General features: G+C 27.8%; 1 protein-coding gene across 3 annotated transcripts in view; it reads left to right on the forward strand.

The window, feature by feature from the left end:
- The window catches only part of LOC107456879 (ankyrin repeat and SAM domain-containing protein 1A), a 151962-nt gene extending 138562 nt beyond the window's left edge, over positions 1 to 13400 (forward strand). For all 3 annotated transcript variants that reach the window (XM_087156182.1, XM_087156183.1, XM_087156184.1), the window contains exons 19-20: positions 8208 to 8345; positions 12173 to 13400. In XM_087156182.1, coding sequence (XP_087012308.1) covers positions 8208 to 8345; positions 12173 to 12307 — 273 coding nt within the window. In that variant the 3' untranslated portion in view covers positions 12308 to 13400. The remainder of the gene's footprint in view (positions 1 to 8207; positions 8346 to 12172) is intronic.
- Positions 13401 to 21272: the final 7872 nt, after the last annotated feature.

A 21272-nucleotide genomic window follows, 5' to 3' on the forward strand; every position in this document is an offset into this window, starting at 1 on the left:
AGCAGCCCTCACCAGCCATGCAAAATCAAAAAAACATATAGACCTTCTGAAATTATCAAATTCAAGTGAATTAAATTTTTCCCTAATGTGCCATCCGGATCCAATGAAGGAAAGGAAACTACTAGTGCTTCCAAAAATCATCGTGTTAATAACATTTTGCAAGTTTCAGGCAATGATGTGCTATCAGCAGAAATTTTATGGGCCTTGAAAGTTGTTAATTCGCATTTTTCCTGTAATTCCTGCAAAGATATAAATTTATTGATGCAAAAAATGTTCCTAGACAGTACAATTGCAAAAAAATTTACATGTGCTGATAAAAACTGTGCATATTTGTGTTGCTTTGGTATTGCACCATATTTTAAATCCTTACTGACACAAAATGTGAAACAACAAGATAGATTTGTATTTCTATTTGATGAAATTTTTAATCAGGGGTAGGCAACGCGGCGCCCTATGACACCCCCGATCTATTTTTAATGCGCCCTCGCTGGACTAATGTAAATGTATGATAGCCACAGCAATTTACTTACTCTTATCAAACGGCGATATACAGCAAGTAGTCAGTTGAGTTTAGGATTGTGTATAGATTAGCAGTTTGCTAACCTTGGGCGTATCTAATAACACACACATATTTTTTGTTAGTGTGTGATCGTATTTCGAATAGACCACGCGTAGTCCGTGCATTTAAAACTACCAAGTAACCCGAAATAATTCTTTTCTTTCAAAACCCTTTGTTGAAAGTGATGAACTGGACCTAAATTAAACAGTGATCTAGTTTCGACAGTGATGTACTTTCTGACGCATCGGCTAGGTTAACCGTGACTGTATTGTAACTTGTCGTTTTAGTTTCAGTTTGCTTTTGTGTTTGAGCTTCTGTTTGTTTATCTTTGGTATAATGCTTCTTTGCTATGCTTTCGTTCTGTTTTAAATAATAAACGTTAAGTTTAATAACGTTGTTTCTTTTCAAAATAGAGTTGTTATAGTTCTAGTTTTTTGTGTTTTAGCTCCCTTCATGGATAAATGTAAAAGAAAAAGAACATATTATTTTAACGATGAATTGGAACATCTATATTGTTTCGTTGATTACAAAGGGAAGTGTACTTGTTTGTTGTGTAATAATAGTGTTGCGATTCTCAAGAAAAGTAATATTGAATGACATTTTAAGACCGATCATACCAATTTTGATAGTGATTATCCAATGAACTCTGAAATTAGAAGAAAAAAATTATTTCTTTTTAAATCTTCAATAACTAACCAGCAAAGTTTTTTTACTGAACCAATGCAACAACATAAAGCAGCAACGATCGCGTCATATAAAATATCGCATTTGCTAGCTAAGAATAAAAAATCATTTACAGATGGAGAATTAGTGAAAGAAACCATGTTAGAAGCTGCTGATTCACTTTTTGAAGAATTTAAAAATAAAGAGGAAATAGTTTCAGCTATAAACGCGTTGCAATTATCAGCACGAACTGTTACTAGAAGAATTGAAGTAATTGCGGAGAATTTGGAGGCAGAATTAGCAAATGATATGGAAAATTGTATTTTCTTTTCGCTACAGATGGATGAATCGACAGACGTGACAAATATATCACAATTAGCAATTTGCGTGAAGATGGTATTTTCTGATTTTACAACAAAAGAAGAATTCCTTTAAGTTCTGCCATTAAAGGGAAGCACCAGAGGAGAAGATATCTTTTCTACTTTTAAAAAATAGATGTAATTTATCTGAAAATAGATGTATCTTTTCTACTTTTTAAAACAGATGTAAAATTACCTGTACAAAAGTTATCGTCAATTACATCAGACTTACCAGCGATGACTGGTAAGTAAAAAGGATTTATTGCCTTATGTAGACAGGATTCCTTATTCCCGAAATGTATTTCTTATCATTGCCTCATACATTAGGAAATGTTATGCGCAAAAACAATCGGTTTTCAACACGTATTTACGATAGTAACAAAAATTATTAATTCCATAAGATCGGGAGCTATGCAACACAAATCGTTTAAATTATTATTACAAGATGAGGACGTCAGTTCACAGATCTTCTTTTACATACTGAAGTGAGGTGGCTGAGCAGAGGTAAAATACTTGAGTGGTTTATCATGCTTTTGCCACAAATAAAGGAATTTATTGCATCAAGAGGCGAATTTTACGAGCAATTAGAAAATAAGGATTGGCTAATCGATCTCGGATTTCTGACAGATATAACAGCAAAGTTGAATGAATTAAATTTAAAAATACAAGGGAAAAATCAGCATATCGCTGACATGATTAGTGCAGTAAATCCATTCAAATGCAAGTTAGTGTTGTTGAAATCCCATCTATTGAAAAAATCATTATCACATTTCCCAAATATAAAATATACTGTTGAGAGTTTAAATTTGAATAATGAAAATTCTACTGCTACATCATATTTAGAAATTATAGATAAGCTAATAGAAGAGTTTTCTTCTAGATTTGAGGATTTTGCAGCATTAGAACCCGTTCTAAGATTTTTCATAAATCCATTCAATGTTACTGAAGATGATGTCCTTGAAATAGTTTCAGTGTATTTCGAGCTTCATAATATCGAAGACCTAGAATTAGAAATAATAAACTTGCAAAGTGATATTATTTTAAAAGCGCATAGTAATGATAAAATGTTTTGGAACTTAGTCGATGAAAATAAGTATCCAATTTTAAGGAAATGTGCTCTAAAAATTTATTCATATTGTGCAACAACATACAATTGCGAGTCTTTGTTCTCAAATATGAAATATTTGAAATCAAAATACCGAACAAAGCTTAATGACTCACATTTAGATAATTGTTTAAGGACCGAGAACTCTAAATATATCCCCAATTATAAGAAATTAGCTGAAAATATGGACACCCAAGTTTCACAGTGAATTATATGTATCATTATGTATGACACCAACAAAATAAAGTTATAAAAAATCTGTTTTTTTTTAATGCCTATTTATACCTGTTGATTATCTGTAAAATATGCGCCCTCGGTGATTTTCAAATTTAGTATTGCGCCTTTAAGGACAAACAGGTTGCCGACCCCTGCTTTAAATGATAAGTTGCAGATGAAGCAAATGGACTATTATGTTCGCATATGGGAAGGTGAGACAATGGTCACAAAATATATTGATTCAAGTTTCTTCGGCCATGCAACTGCTGAGGAGATGTTGGAAAAAATGAATACTTCTGGCATTAATGGACTTCCTATGGCAAACGTTTTACAATTGTCTATGGATGGACCAAATGTAAATTGGAAATTTTTTGAATTATTTCAACAGCAACTCAAATCTAATTATGATTGTACTTTGTTGAACACTGGTAGCTGTGGACTATACATAGTGAATGGTGCCTTTAAGATAGACTGTGAAGCGTCAGAGCGGAAAGTTAAAACTTTATTATCAAATTTATACTTTCATTTCCATGATACTCCAGCGAGACGTAAAGATTTTAGCCAGTTGGCCAGTTGCCAGTAGATGGGTTGAAGATGTTATAGTAGCTGAAAGAGCTTTAAAAATATGGAATAATGTACAAATTCGAAGCTGTACTTTCTGGGAAGTTAAAAAATCCTAAAAACAAGTCTTTTGAAATGCTAAAAATCAGCGTAAAGGATTTGTTGATGCCTGCTAAGATAGCTTGTTTCCAGTCTATAGCAAGTATATTTCAAACTTTCTTATTAAAATATAAAACAGACGAACCAATGTTACCTTTTTTATTGGATGATTTGTTACAATTGTTAAAAACTCTCAATTCGATTTTTAAAACCTGATATATTGTCAAAATGCTCCACAGTTACAAGTTATTTGGATCTGGATTTAAGTGATACTAGCAGTCATTTGATCTATCCTAAAATTGATGTTTGTTTTTCAGCAGGTAAAATGGTAAAAACACTAAAAAAATCTCAAAAAATTTCAGATCGGCAATATATGGAATTCAAATTGGAGGCAAAGCAGTTATTAATAGCAGCATCATTGTTCAAAATAAGAGAATTTCAGAACAAATCTGTGATAATGTAATTTTCCAATTTCGCTGTTTGCTTGATGAAGCCATTTGTACTAATGAGCTAAAGCATTTCAGCAATGAAGAAAATCGAATTGATTGATGAATCGAATCGAATTGATTCTGTTCTTTTTAGTGTGTGTAAAGATAAAAATTGCTACAAAGATTTGTGGAAAGTGTTACGGGTAATTTTATTGCTTTCACATGGCCAAGCCAGTGTTGAACGGGGATTTTCAGTTAATAGGCAGGTTGAAGTAGAAAATTGAAAGAATTATCTCTCAAAGAATTATAATTGATCATGTAAGGTCTGTCGGGGGTATTTTGAAAGTTGATATAACCAAGGGCTTGCTTTTATCAGTAGCTAGTACTAAGCAAAAATATAGTCTTTATTTAGCAGAACAGAAAAACAAAGGGGAAATTGAGATGATCAGAAAAAGAAAAGAAATTATTCATGAAGAAATTAACCATTTAAAAAAGCAAAGAAAAAAAAATGTTAGATACAGATGTAAAAGAATTATTGTGCTGATAATTTTGCAGAGAAATCGAGAAATCTTTCAATGATTACAAAATCAAACAGCTTAAGAAAAAGTGCTAACAAAAACAAGAAACAATTAAAGCTATAGAAATTAAACTAGATACAAAACTTAACGACCTGAAAAACATTTAATTTTTTTAAAAACTCTACAGACTATGATGTTGAATCTTTCACTCTGAATTATATTTTCTCTTTTTATTATTTATGTAAGTTGTTTTGGAAAGAATTTGTTATTATTACTTATTATTATTGCTGCTATTATTTTTCTTTTTTTGTGGTTTGTACGTAATGAAGTCTTTTAGTCGTGTTCTGTAATCTGAATCATTCACTATTGGGTAGAAATCTATCCTTAAATTGTCAAACCTTTCCAGTTTTTTTTTCATTTTTTCTAAGTATTTTTCAAGGAATGTATATTAATAATGAAGAATATTGGATACTGGGATTTTGTATATACAGTCAAACCCCGCTATAGTGAACCTTCAAGGGACCGAAATTTCAGTTCACTATATCCGTTACGCAGGCAATTTAACTAATGGTTCCCAAACTCCTCTCTTTTATTACACATTATCCAAATAAATGACTGAAAAATATTATATAGTTTCAAAAAATGTGTTATTTTTCATTACTCTTCGTCTCGCGTACAAAAAAAAATTGTAATCTTCAGCTGATGAGCAATCCTCAACATCAGATATGGAAACACTACCCGACCCTCATATAATTTTTCCTGAATTTCTGTTATTCCGCTTTTTAAACCTGTCTAACCTGCCATTCAAGCACATAAAAGTAGTCTCATAAAATCGCTTTGCAAATTCATCGACATTTGTCCAGATACTGGAAGATTGCGGCTTCTTCGATTTGTGAACCACTTCAGTAATGCTTCCTCAACATTCTTCTGATCTGCTTTTCTCAATTTTTTTCGTGAACAGAAATTATTAATTGCCTATTTTTCCATATGTTACGAACTTCAGATTTGGATAATTTATATTCCCTGCAAATATCAGCTTGATTGCATCCATTTTCAATTTTTCTGATTGCGCCCATTTTAGTCTCAATGGGAACGTTTTACGTTTACTGCTCGCCATAGTTAAATTTGAGACACTTGCTTGCAGGATTTTTTTAACTGAACTGAGAGCAAAGAGAAGTTGAAATGAGGGCCTTATTAACAATATTAGTGTCCAACCCTTTGACCAATAATGAATAATTACTCATTCCCTCTGACAAAAAATGCATATTGATCCCACTGACACTTTACAGGTGCATCGTCTGCCTGGGTTGGAAACATCTGTTTGGTTTGCTTAGGGATGGGAAAGTGAGATAAAAGAAGCAAACAAGAAAAAATGCTTATCGCTGCATTCCCCTCTATAGATGGTTCTGAAAATCGGTCTATGCATTTAATTAGAAGTAGAAATTTCCAAATTATTGCAAAAAAATTTCTTAAAAAATCAGTCGAAGACAGAAAAAAGTTCATTATATCCAACTTCCTCACTTTTTTGGTTCACTATATCCACAAAAAATAACATTATCCGTGCATAGCAAAGGCACGGGACCGAACATTTTGTTCACTATAAACTGTGTTCACTATAGCGGGGTTTGACTTTATTTGTATTGAAATGCCATTGTTAAAAAATACCATTTATACTTGTCTAATGCTATTTAGAGAGTTCATGAAATTTCTTAAAAAGGTTTTGAAAAAGTCATGGAAAAGTCCTTGAATTTTGTTTTGCTGGAGGGGTGTGAACCCTGAAAATTACTGATAGTGATTTTAAGTAAAGCAATATAAGCAGGGCTCCCACAGGTCAGGGAGAAGTGTATTCCTGTATGTTTTTGCTCGCAAAATCTAGTATTTGACAATACAAATAAATAAAACGAAAGTTTTCAGATGGAAAATTGTTGCATGGTATAAATGAAATATGGAATAGATTTTCATTCAAATTTATCTGATATACCTGAAAAAATCGGGAAATTTTTTTGTCTGAAATTTAGTGGAAACCATGTTTAAAAATCATACATCGAGATTAGAATTCATACAATTTAAAAGAATCAAACATAGTTTATTTAAATATTGATAATTTTAATTCTATGGATAAAATGCAAAGAGATAGAATTTTATCTTTTACCTACTTATTATGCAAAAAACATTTGTAAATGTTTAAATTAAATGTTCTCACAGTTAATTAAAAAGAAATAGTTTAAAAAAAAATTTATGCCATTTTCCTGAAGCTATTCTTATTTTTATTTATGATTCTTTTTATTACTCATGGATGATCCAATGAATATTACAAAAATAAGATTTCTATTTACAATACTGTTATGAAGTATGGGTATTTTTATTTCTTAAATTAATATGGCTTGTGATTTTAAAGATTTTTATTCATGCATACTTAGTGTAAGTTAAAATTCTTGAAGTAGGACTAAAAAGAAAAAATTCTCATTTATAAAAGTTAGTAGAATATATAATTTTCTTTAATGAAAGCTTATCATAATCCAATTAATATATATAAACATAATTTTTTTTATGTTAAAATTTAAGGTGTTTTTTTTTTCATGAAACCATATCCCGCACTGAACTGATCGTTAAGACACGGTACGGTTCCCAGTAGAACACCGAATTCAAGCACCACTGGCTGCGGTCAGTGTGTGGGTGGGTGACCACTTCGATCAGTCTGTGTAGGGACCGAGGGTGTGCGGTATTGGTCCTCGTTAAACTGTGCTACCTTAAAGTGCTCAACTTCACGTGCAGGTCGTTGGACTACCGAAGCGGGGGTGCCACTGCAGAGGATCAAAATTGTGATGGCATGTCTTCGGATCATCCTCAGGGATGTTTCCCAGACCGTCGCCAATAGCCCATTGTGCGACGTAAATGAACTACAACAACACCAACATCATGAAACCATAATTCACCCCTGTATTATTTAAAATATGTTCTATGCATAAAATTTTTAGTTATCAGCTTTTTAGTTTTTTACCAATATTGTCATTGAAAAAAGCATTAGATCAAATATCTAAAATTTCAAGTGGGACATATTTTTAAAATATTTTTTTTAATCCTAAGCTCAGGTTGGGCATATTCATCATACTCGTTCTTGCTGTTCGATATAAATAAAATGCCTTAATTTTGAAAAACCTATCTAATTTCACCAAAATCAGCCCATACTTCCAGGTAGGGTGACTTGGTTTTGAGGTAGAGAAAGAGTTTTATGAAATTATTATAAATATAAGACTATTTTGTTAAATTTTTTCTTACATATGTTTCTTGAGATATCAGTTGGAAACTATTTGTTCCACATTTTCATTTTGAGATTATCGCACCATCTGTACACCAAACTGCAAAAACCTATAAGTTAAATTGGGATACTTTTTCTGGAGAAGCTAAATTTTTGACAGAAAAAAACAAGGAATTTCTGTTCAAGATTCGCAATTGCTCCATCTCTGAAGTATGAGGGTCAAAATGAGTATCATTGAACTTAATATCTTACTTAAGTTGTATTGTTTTAAACTTATTGTTTCTTTTGAAACTATTTTACGTGTTCAGTTAGATTTTTGATTCAATGTGTTATAAGGATATTTGACCCTTAACATTCTTTAGGACACTGCATAAAGTATTAGTGACTAAGGCTATTTTAAAAAATGTCATATATGAAAATAATTGTTTTTCTTTTCACAGCAACTTGTGTGTGAACATGAAATTCGTAATATCCATTGTGCTTGTCAAGATGCTGATGATTTACGTCATTTTGCATATATAACCAAAGAACACCAAACTCATAACCATTACTGTCATGTCTTCTCTTCTCACAGTATTGTAAGTTTTTTCCTTTTAAATGGTTTTAATACTAGGGTTGCACAACCTTTCACAAAGGACAATCCATTAATATCAATTAATAATTCAGTTGTTCCCTTCCGTAACTTGTCAATAGCAATTTATTTAAAATGTTTATAGACAGTACAACATAAATTGTATATAATACTGTCAAACCCTGCTATAATGAACATGGTATTTAATGAATACTTAGTTGTAGTGATCCCTTCTGAAGTTCTATTTAGTTATTTTTTTTTTTTTTTGTTATGCTTATAGTAGACTGCTGAAAAATTGGTAGTTCGTCTATAATGGACTTAAATTTTATTTTCTAAGTTTTTTTTCTTCATTTCTCTAGTTTTAAATTCACAGGAGTTGATTACAAATGATAGCCTTTCTTTAAATTTTGCTAATTCATTCTCTTGTATGCTTTTGGCATTTAAATTAGGGCATGCTTGCATGTTTTGCACTGTGATGGGTTTGAAAAAGCATAATATGAAGGAAGAACTGACTGATTATTAAAAATTATAAATATTTTCAACACAGCGAACAAGTTGTTTAGCATCATATTTTTCTTCTATGTTGAAGAAGGACAAGAAATTTTGGCAACGTTTATCCCAGAAGTGAAATCAGCACTAAAATTTCTGAATTTTTTTTCCTTGAAAAAAAGGAGACTAGAAAATACTGGATACCTTATTAATTGTTGATACAAATTTAAGTAAACTTTACTTAAAATGGAATTGTAGTTAGTCGAAAAGTGCAACTTTCTTCCATAAAGCATAAAAATTTAATAATTTTTCTCTTTAATATTTAATTAATAATGTATTTAAGCAGTCAATTATTTAAGAACAAATTTTGCACTATTGTAATCACTATTGCCAACAATACTATTGTCTTATGCTAAAATAAAATTTAAAAAAAATTGAAATAATGAACTACTGTTTATAGAACACATTGCTGGTTCTGCAAACAGTTCAATGTAACAAGGTTTGACTGTATTTACTATGTATGTTTGCAAAGTAAAAATTGCATTTGCTAAGTGAGAAATTAAATAATTACCCTTCTCTATAGAAAAATAATTTATTTATTTTTTTACGAAATGATTTATTCACATCTTGTGAGTCTAAACAAATCCTCTCTTTGTGTTTACTTTCTTAGAGTCATGGGTGCCACTCTTCAGTCCTGGGGACTGAAATCAGTCTTGCGAAAAATCAATGGACTAATAAATTCTATCAATTTAATTAAATTTTCTTTTTGTTTTCATTAGAAATTTAAAAAAATTTTTTATAAAAAATATATATATATATATATATCTTAATGAGAACATATGATATGAACACTAATGAGAACATATGGTAATGATGTCAGGACTTATATTTATCTTATTTTTGTCAGCTTCACTAAATCTAATTCTTAAAGCCTTGACAAATGGGATTGATTGAACTTCATCTACTTGTGTAATTAAATTTGTACTATTACTGAATCTAAATCCCCTACCCTAACATATTGTCATGCTGGCCAAAGTTAAATCGAGATTTTTTTTTTTTTAAAAAATAAGGAAATTATAGCGCTGGAACAAAAGATAAGTAACAGTGAAGTGAAAAATAGAGATATAAATGGTTTCAGGTTGTTCAGTAATAGTTGTAAAAAAAACTATACAAGGTTAGCTGTTAGTTTCATTTTGTTTGTTAATATAACCTTAAAATAAAGAAAAACATTTTTAGAAAAAATCAAATGATTGATGTAGGCTATTATCAAGGAAAGGTAAATTTTGATATCAGTGAGCTATAAATTTCTAAAAGTTTGGTAAACAACGCTAGACAGTATTATTTGGTCAAAAAATAAGTTCAGTCTTGAAATTGTTTTAGGGTGGCACCCATGCTTAGAGTTTATTGATAATAATTTAAATTATAAATTTGTTTGTTAAGAATATCAATTCAAAAAATGTGATACTTGATATATTTATGATATGCTTATAAAAAATGTTCCCTAGTTCAATTTTTAAATTTTATTATAATTTCTACAGACATTTATAAGAGATGACTCCGAATTATCTTCAGTGTATAACTAGAATGTCTCCAGAAAAGTTATAAAAATCTTAACCTATGCAAAAGTTGATCTAAATGCAAAGATCTAGTTCTCTTACTAGCTATTATCAAAGAGAGTTTTGACTAAAAAATAATTTTTGATTCATGTGATTAAAATACTGAACTGTTAGATTTATAAGTATAAAATGAACTATATCATTTTTAACTATAATAATTTTGAAATAAATGAAAACATTTCTCTATACAGAACTGCATTATTTTATCCCGGTTATTACACTGACTCAGACTCTTTTTTTTTTTGCTTCAGATCCAAAATTGCTTGTTTGGCGATTTTTGAGAATTATAGATATTATACTTGAACTAAGATAACACAGTGAATAAGGTAAGATACTGTGCTATCATTGTGAAAAACTAGGGTTCTACTTTTTTGGCACCAGTTTCCATACGCTTTTGGCACCAGTCCAAAAAATTTTGGAGCAATTTAAAATTAATTAATTGAGGAAAGTTCGTTTCAAACTGCGCAAGATATGTGTAATTTAAATAGTTCTTTTATACTGCCCATGTGCATAAAAATTTTTTAAAAAATTCTTAATTTTGTGGCGAATTTTATTCGGCAACTAATAAAGAAAAATCCAAATTGAATTTCTTAATTTTAAAAGTTTCAAGCTGTTTTCTAAGTAGTTTTCGTACTTTTTAAATGAATGCTTGAAATGATATGGGGTTTTCATGTACTTCGATTTGTTCACCGGCATTGTTTAATTTCATTCGTATTGTTGGAAATAATCCCCCATAAAATTATCTTTTTTTTTACACCTCTTTTCTTTTCTTATTAAGTCACATTTTGGTGTATGAACATTTATTGTAAGGTATTATCATTTGTTATTAAATTCTGTCTTATAATATAAAATAATATTCTTAAAAAACTCCTTATAATTTTGAGCTCTCTTTTTTAAAAAAAAGTACAAAAGCTAATTTGAAAATTGCAGGAAACTTCTTTATTTTTTAAGATATTCAAATCGAACTTTTTTCTTTAGTTGTCGAATACAAAATGAAGAATTTTTTTTTTTTTTTTTTTTTTTTTTTGAATTTTACTGGGGCATGTGCTGTATAAAAGTATTACAACTTTAATTACTCCTACCTTACGCAGTTTGAAACACATTTTTCTCAAATCTTAAGGCAAGAATTTGCAAATAATTTTTTATTGCTCCAAAAATTTTGTTTAATTTTATAGAATTTTTTTTAAGTTATAATAAAAAAATTTCAGACAAAAAATTAGTCTTTTATAAAAATGTTTCGATCTCAATAAATATTTAAGCTAGGCTTACAAAATTTTGTGTAATTATTGCACGTAGAAAACAAAAAATAAGTTACAAATCTATTGTTATGTTTTTTGGCATAGGGTGTTCAAAAACATTTTCTGTTAGTAACTTATTGCAGGCCCCTCAAACCTCTAAAAGCATTGATATGTATGAGAAATCGCCTGATCTAAACACCTGAGTTATGAAATAATTTGTTAAGCATTTCTAAAGAAATATGAAACAATGTGCGTATATATATTGGCGTGGCTGAGAGGTCGTAGTTGTCTTCCTGGAAAGTAGATCATTGTAAAAATCATTGTAGAGAAGAAATCTCTTCTATATTTGTGAAACTGATAAAGATAAGTTTTAAGTAAGTTGCAAAATAAAAAATGTTTGCCGTTTTATAAGTAAAGACAATCCTTAATTACTATAATCACAATGTGTGTGTGTTCCATTCCACATATATATTTAAATTAATTCTTTTTAGGAACTGGCTTCTGAAATCATTCTTACTCTTGGGCAAGCTTTTGAAGTAGCTTATCAAATGGCCATAAAAGAAAAAGCTGTTAAAGCTTGGAATGCGGAGCATAAAAGCTCTAATAATCCAAAATCTACGTCATGACGAGCTATGCAATTCTCTTTTTTGTACAGTTGTTGCATAGTAATATATTAAATTTTAGGAATATATTTTAAATAACTCTATTACCAATGCTTTTGATCTCTGTAAATAGTTTGACCTAAGTGAAGAAATCATATTGTTAAATTTTATGTTGTTAATCATTTTTGTTGAAAATATCATTGTGTGTTATTCATTAATTACTATTTGTTTCCATACATCAATACTGGCATCCTGCTTTTATCCTGTTTTTGTATTTGCATTTAAAAAAAATATTAACTAATGCATTATTGTCAACTTTGCTGGAAAATCTAGTAGACTACTGGATTTTGCCAGTTTCTTTTCGTTTAATCACAAAATAATACAGAATGATTTTCCAAAACTGGGGAAGTATCTTAAAGAATCCCTATTTTTTTTACTCCGCTTTTTGTTTACTTCACAATTCAAACAATCAATAGTATTACTAAGTGTTGAAGTAAGAGTCAAAGATTAAGTAATATTATTGGAGAAAAGTTTTTCATATTTATTTAAACATTTTAATTTATTTATTTAAATATTTTGTCTCACTATAATAAAAAAACTCTTTAGGGCTGCCACTGTTGTTTTGGGTTTCAGCTTAATATGTTTTCTTTTGCTGTGTGTGTGTCAAAACTGTGAAACTTAAAAAAAAAAAAAAAAAAAAAAAAAAAACTTTAAATCACGAAGGTGTGTAGCAAAATATAAAAGAAAAATGGTGTAATAAAAAATTAACATTTTCGAAGTAAATGCAATGCAATAATATCAGTCCAAAGAAATGCGACGACAATATTGAAATTAGATGCGTTGAAAGGGTCGTTTTCATTCATAAACCTAATGAGTTTTTTTTCGCCTTTTTTAAAAAAAAGCTCTAATTTTTTCAAAAGCATTATTGCAATTTTAAGTGCTTTTTTTGCAAATTTTTTTCTCGCTTTTTTTTGCTTTAAATTTTGACCATTTATATTTTGTAAATGTTGTAATGATTGTAATATTTCTTAGGAATATTTTCATTCGTAACAAGTCTTTGTTAACATTTGTATCAAAATTTTTAGTAATATAAAAGACTCAAGAGAGATAAAAACAATTTCTTATTTGAACTACTATTTGATATAAAGTTGATGTTAAATATTGTTGACAAGTAAAATTATTTCTAATTCATTACTTTATATTGTCATACATTCTCTATTCTTAAGTTCAAATTTATATTTCAAGTACAGTTGATTATTTTTAAAATCCAGGTTTCCTTTCATGTCTTCGTGATTAACATGTTAATAAGAAGTGCTTGTGTTAAGTTGTAATAACTATATATTTTATAAACAAAAAAATTTGTTTCATTGATATGTAAGAAGAAAAAAATAATGATAGAAAAGACGAAACTCTTAAAAACATATTTTGGCTAAAAACAGCTTTTTTCTTGTAATTACCAAAATCAAAAAGCACTTTTTCAACTTTTTTATTTTGAAATTTTCAATATTTAACATAAAGAAGAAAGTAAAAGTGGTGAAAATCGTATTTCCCTGTAAAAAAATGATTTTAATAAAACTTTTATATATATATATGTATAGGTATTTTAGGTTATTTAAATTATATTTAAAAAATTGGTCATAAATAAAAATATGAGTTACCATTTGTAACTTAATTTGAGTCAAAGTTCAAAATGGCTGCTTAATCTCAGTTTTATTCTACAAATTCTGAAAAATATTTTACCCTTTTTTCATCAAAATCTTTTCTACAAAAAATTTTATGAAAATTTATGACATGAAGGCGTCAGCCATTTCATACATGTGCATTAATTTGCATAAATTGTTTATTAAATCTACCAATTATTTTTTCTTTTATTTTGGCAGCTACGTTAAAAATAAAATGCTCTGTTATATATTGTTTTAGTTGCAAGACCTTAGAAAAAGACAATTGAATAGGGATCTGTGACTCTGATATGGTTAATAAAAGTCATTAATACATCTCTATTTTCTAATGAAAACATTTTGAAAATTATATTTTAAGTTATTAAAATGACATTTTGATTTTTTATAGTGTTTTAAAAATTTAATGTGAAAAAGAACTTCTTTCCCATATTACTTTTCAAAATTAGCAAAAGAATTAATATTTTTTATCCATGAACATTCCCTAAAATATTCTTTTTAAATAAGTTTATTTTATCCTCTTTTTTTAAAAACTATTTTAGTCAGCTGTATTTTTATGCAATTTGTACATACAAGCAAGGGCAAATCATAGTTATTTTATATTGAACTTGTTTAACTTTTTGCTTTATACAATCTTGCTATACAGATAATTTTTTAGTTTACCTTATAGGGTTAGATTGAAAATATGGTTTAAGGTGCATAAAGGCTCAGGCTTCCTGTTTTGGGCTCTGTATTGTTGTGTTAATGTAGCCTTCATAGAGTTTAATCACTTAATTTTAAAAAAGTAGACATTTTAAATTTTTTAATTGATTAAATTCAATGATAAAGATGTGTTTTTTGATAGATATTCTCAACTTTTATGAAATATGGATTTACATGCTTTTTAGTTCCATTTTAAGAATTTTGAACTATTAATCAAATGTTGAACAGGCATGGACTACTAGGGATAACCTACTATTGTTTTTTTTTTTTTTTTCTAATTCAATCGAAGTGCAGTTCTGATTTTCTATAATATGTATCTAAGATTAAGAAATCTTATTTGTAGAAAAAACAAGTAATTTTCATAAACAGGACAAATTTTTATTTAATATCTTAGTGCAAATTCAAAGTTGTTTTCCCTGTCAGGGTCTTAGGATTTGGCCATTCAGGCTGTAGTTATACTTTGAGTTACATCATGAAAAACCACACAATGTTTATGGATTCTGAAAGGGAATTTGTTGTAAGAAAATCTGAAATATAATTGAACATCATCCAAAGGGGAAAATTTAAGTCTCTATTTGTTTTAACTTAGGATGCGAAGGACTGCAAGGAATTTTCAGGATTTTCGTAATGAGTATATTTCTAAAAATTATCTGTTATTTTCAAAAAATAATCTTTTAATTGGAATGGTGACTTTTTTGGCTCTTTGTGAAAGAACAATTTCTACATCTAAAAATTAATGGGAGAATCTATTTTAAGCTATAAGTTAATATAGAAAGATTCCTTGTATGAGACATTCTTTGAGACATATTACATAACAGTCTTTGAGACATATATTTGCGTATTAATTGCAGCCTAGATTTAGGTTGCAATGTGCAATGGTTAATATGAGTAATATATTTCTCAAAATATTGATTCTTCAATTTGTTCATCAAATTTCTTGGAAAGTAATAAGCATATTTTAAACTTTTTTGTCTATGTATTGTGCAAAACAGACAATCAATTTTAGTTTTTTCTTTACCTATCAAGTGCTTTGTTACAAAATATTTAACAATTTTAGAGAATCTTTTTTTAAATTGTTCAATGTATTTTTAAAATCATGCCTTATTATATTACTGTAAAACCTCGATTTCTTAGACTTGTTGAAAAATATGAAAAAAATTTAAACATCAAAGAATAAATGAAAAAAAAAGCCTTATATATACCCTTTTAAAGAGGAATGCCTTTTTTTTTAATAAAATCAAAACTATGCATAAGAAATATTACTTAACAAATTCCATTGGTTGCTTAAGTTACTGCATATACATGATTATTACTAACTAAAAATAGTCAGGATCAATTTATCAAATAAGTTATTGTAGAAAAATTAGCAACATTAGTTGAATTCCTTACATGAGGTGGTAAAAATTTAGTTTGTATATTATTGACTGCAGATCTCGATTCCTAAATTTTAAAATATGTGCTTAGTTTTCCCTCTTTATCATTAATTAGTTTTTCTATTTTGAAAAATTTCTATTCCCTGATATTTTAATAAATGTTTTCTTAATTGCATGCGTAAAAAATATCAAGTTATTGGTGAAAAAATCATCAAGACAAGTATTTTTTTACATCATTATGTACTTGGAATTTTTATCCTACATATAAAAAAATTATCTGGGAACCTTTTTCCTTTAAATGCAGTAGTTAAATGTTTATGTATATTTATTTACAGCAAAGTTTAATAAACCATATTTTGCATATTATAAATAAGTTGTTACATCATTTATAAATGTAAATCCCAATTTTTTTAAATACGAACCGCTTTTGAGTTTGGTTTACGAAAATCAAGCTTAGATCATCAATAGATTTTAGAACGGATTAGTTTCAAAATGTTGTACATTTATATTATATTCTCTTGTCTACTAAATTAATGTATAATCCTTTAATAATTGTGTTAATAAAATTATTTTGCAGTTTGGCTTATTGCAGAACAGTTGTTAAAAGAACTTAAAATTTGTTATACAGTAGAGAACCATTTATCCGATATCCAGATAACCGGCGAAAATTTTCATCGGTTTTCCCGCCATTTTAAACTAGAACGATTATGAAAAAAAGCGGAAATTGAACTCATCCTTGAAGTTGAGTAGGGGAAAATGTAAGGAAGGGGAGAATTTTTCCCCCCGTTTACCCAGAGAAACGTCATTTCCTCCGTGACCTTGAAGGCAGGGAAGGGAGGAATGTTTTATTTTCTCCTTTAGGCCGTCAATCAAGCTCAAGGGTGTGGCATGCTGATTTCGTTTTCTGTTTGATTTACGAGCGAGGGGGTGGGGAAAATGCATTGCATGCACATCAGTGAACAGAAGATGAAAGAGAAAAATATATTTATCTATTTAACATCGATTAATAAAAATAAAATCTTTTTCTTCTGAATAAATTCTCATTCTCTGGAAGTGCGGTATCATTTGCAAGTTTTTATTGCTGTGGAATCACATCTGCTGTAATTAAATATCATGTTTTTATCAACAAAAAAATAAAAATAAAAGGAGAATTGTTTATTAATTTAAACATAGGATTATTTTCTGAAGCAGATTGCAGTTTTGTTTTTCTGATTCCACTACGTTTGATATTTCGCGATAAATTTCGCACTCAACAAATTAATTCTTTTTATTCATAAAAAATTTTATCATTAGGTTTTTTTTTAAAATTCTGTTGATCTTGCCTTGTTCCGGGTTTTAATATTTATGCTAGTGCCTTTTTTAACTATCATTTCGGTTCGATAATTTTCAAGTGTTTTTATTTAGATTAATAAGTTTTCCTTTTATTTTATCGTTTCTCTCGTATAATTAGGTATGAAATATATTGCGTTATTTAACCATTGGTTTTGTTTATATTAGTTAATTTAGGAATTTTAATTATTTTAAAAAAATAAATACGAGAATTTTGTATTTTTTAAACTTGTTTTTCTTGTCTAAACTTGCAAATTTTTTTATTCTTTTAAATGTTATTTTTCTACCATTTCTTTTTAAAGTTAGGAGTACCTTTCTTTTTTCTCTTACTTTATGCATTACACTTTTTCCTTCTAATTCGGGTTCAATAAAACATCGATTAACGACACTTTTTGGTTGATCCAGAAAACCGGGAAATTCAAACATCCGGGATAGCGATGGTCCCGAGCATTTCGGATAATTGGTTCTCTACTGTATATGCAAAATACATTTTTTTAAATGATCACTTAAGGTATAGTCTCTTTTGTTTTAAACTAATTCACTATTTATTTATATAAAGTTGTGGCTATAATCTGAATTAAAATAACGAAATTCGGTTTTAGTGCTAAGTCGAATTTTATTGAACAGGCATAGAAATAGATTTTTTTCCTAATGTGGTTTATAGGCCCAAGGGTTTTAGTCACTAGGTTTTATCTCAACAAATCAAAAAGATATTAACTCTTCAGTAATAAAGGCACAATTTTTCAATAAAATAAGTATCTTAATATATGTTGTGAAATCATCTGAAAAATTGCTAAATCAAACCCTTATATTTAAAATAAATAATCGTATGAATTAAGAAACACAGTGCAAAGTGGCCCCAAAAAATTATGTATCAATTAATAACATAATTAATAAGCATTTGTGTACATAGCACATTTGAAATATTGATTCCTACCTCAGTCAAGTTCTATTTTTTGTTTTGTACTTTTAAAATAAAATTTTGTATTTATTTTAAGTTTGATCGTTTGGCATTGATTAAAATCCTTTTTTTTTTTTTTTTTTTTTTACAATTTATAATCAGTTGTACATCTAAAAATTTTTGTTTGTTTTAAAACAGTTGAAACTTCTTTAAAGATTTATTTAGGTATAAATTCTAGTTGTGAAATTACTTTTTGCATTTCAGATCATTGGAAATTTATTCTATTTTCATGGAATTTTTATTATACTTTTATTTTCACTTTTTATTAAGATCTAGGAATTTGAAATAATATTTGTGTTTGAATAAAACATGTATGAAATAATATTTAGTAAACTTTCAAATGAGTGAATATAGGTTAAATATAATTAAATCTCATTACAATAGACTTAAATTATGATGTATGTTTTTTTTCTCTCTCTTTTTATCAAAATTTTTGTTTTCTTTGTAATTTATTAAGTAGCATTTAAAGTTTTTAATTTTGTGCCATTTTATTTTATATTAAGTCCTTAAGATCTGATTCATTTAAACTTACTAGTAGTATGGGTGCTAATAAGTGCCCAGATAGTTAAGATAGTACTTTAGTCTCTCATTTACCTTTTTACTTCTATCTTTACATATTTAACCTTATTTCTTCATGTAGCCCAATTTGTGTACATTGCAAAAAAAAAAAATTTGTCATTCTTAATTTGGCAATTGGTTTTTTAAATATTAACAAGCTATTTTATAGGTTCCAAGGTCTAACTTTAAATGTGTTAATTAATTTGTGCAGGTGTTGATTTAAGTTATGAAAATGATTGTACATTAGTTTAGTTCCTTTTTGTGTATTTTATAATATCTCTGGAACTTTCAAGTGAATAAAAATTTATTATACATAAATATAAAACCTGTGTCTTTAAAGATAATTTTAAGCAAAATATAATTTAAGATTATAATTTTTTACTATTTAGTTAAATAATGGTTAAGTAAGTTTTTGATTTGTAAAGTATATAAAATTTTAAACTGCTGTTTCAAATAACTAAATTACATAGTTTAAAATGATTAAAAAATATTGTATGTCTTAAATTAAAAATTTTTTCAATATTAAATTAAAATTTATTTGGTATGATCAATATCTTTGGATCAGCCAATTTAATAATTGAGTGTAAAAGAAATTTGAATTGCTTAAATAGTTCTAGAGTTATGGTGATTTGTGAAAAAGGATGAATTTACATTAAGTGTTTCAAATTTCCAACAGCTTGTGTGACTTAACTATATAACTGTCTGTGGGGAAAAAATCATGAATATTGAGAGAAAGTACTTCTTACTGTGTGATTTTTAAATTTATCATTCTACCTACACAAATTGATTAGTATATTTAAGATTAAGAACTATTAAGACCGAGTCCTATTATCTAAAAATCCAGTGATTTTTACATAATAGGACTGTTATGTAAAAATCGTTTTGTGCATTGTATATTATTTTTTATTTTGTGCATTGTACATAAATTACACAAAGTTACAAAACTTTGCAGTCTTACCAAACTGGTTGTGACTTTTATAATAGAATAAAAATAATGAAGTTTAGAAAAGTTTTAAAGGTAGTTCTAGGATTTTTATTTAAAACAAAGTTTTTTCAACTGAAGTAGATGAAATTTATCCTTGTTCATTTATTCGCATGTTTTTCTCCTGGCAAAGGGCATTTTTGAAGAAAAAAATTTTGTAAATGTTTTTAAAGTTGCATTTATATTTTGTATTTATCATTCATGTTTTAACTTGTTTGTATTTATACTTACGTTAAAGTACTTATTCATAAGATATATTTTCTTCTGCATATTAATTTGCTATTGTTGCAGTTATTAAGGGAACATAAAAAATAAAATTTATCAAATACTTGTTAAATGCCTTTGTGGCTCATTGTATCAAAAGAAAGTATTAGTACTTTAATATCCATCTTAATATTTTAGATTATGTTTTAGATTTTTAATTTAAATAACATTTTTTAACATCATTTCAACTTTAGTAATTCCATACTAACTCTTCTTGTAAACAATTTTCTAATTTCTAAATATTAATTGTGATAACATTAAACTGACTACATAAATATACATATATTTATATCTTGTCTTCAATTGTGAAACTTAATTTTTATATAATTCTGGAATAAAATATAAGCAAGCATAAAGAAAATTAATAGATAATTTTTATGGCATTCTTTTGGCCAAAGTCAAGTAGTCTATTTGATTTGGTCTTTGGATTTTTCATACCTGGTTAAATTGAAGTGAACAGAAGTAGTATGTAAATAATTTAAGCTCATTATTGAAAGTATTGATGTCAACCTATATAAATTGATCAAAAGTATGTATAATATTGTTCTTTGCAATTTGAAGAAGTTTTCTTTATTGAAAATCTCTTACTGACAATTAAATCAAAATAAATGTAGCATTTATTATTTTTATTAATCGTTATATCTTTTATATCAAATAAAAATAATCTATAAAGATATATTTATCTTTATTGAACATCTCTTACTAACAATTTTAGCCGCAATAAAATGCAGCATTTTTTTATTATTTATTTATTATTTGAGCCTTGTGATTTACTTTTTCCATCTTGTAAAAGTACACAGAGTGGAGTTAAATTGCTACAAATTTAGTTTTTGCAGTGTTACATCTACATATGTGACTGTTACTTCTATTTAAGCATTAGTGAGAAATGTGTTTTGAAAAAAATCAGTGTTTTCATAAATGCTGTTATCTAAAACGTGTAGAATACTTGCAAATGGAACTTGTATGCAAAAGAATTAAGATTTTTTCAATGAGCTTAACCTTATTTAATTAAATGATTACCGTAGAACTTAAGTTATTTTAACCTCTCTCATCTGAATAACCTCTCTCATCTGAATCTTTTTTTTTTTTTTTGTCACTTTGGTTTGGCTTTTCTTTTAAATTAATATTGCGCAATGAGAATTCA

The sequence above is a fragment of the Parasteatoda tepidariorum genome, chromosome 12 (genome assembly GCF_982258835.1).
Source record: "Parasteatoda tepidariorum strain Cologne lab strain chromosome 12, Ptep-v5.0, whole genome shotgun sequence".
NCBI classification, from domain to species: Eukaryota; Metazoa; Arthropoda; class Arachnida; order Araneae; family Theridiidae; genus Parasteatoda; species Parasteatoda tepidariorum.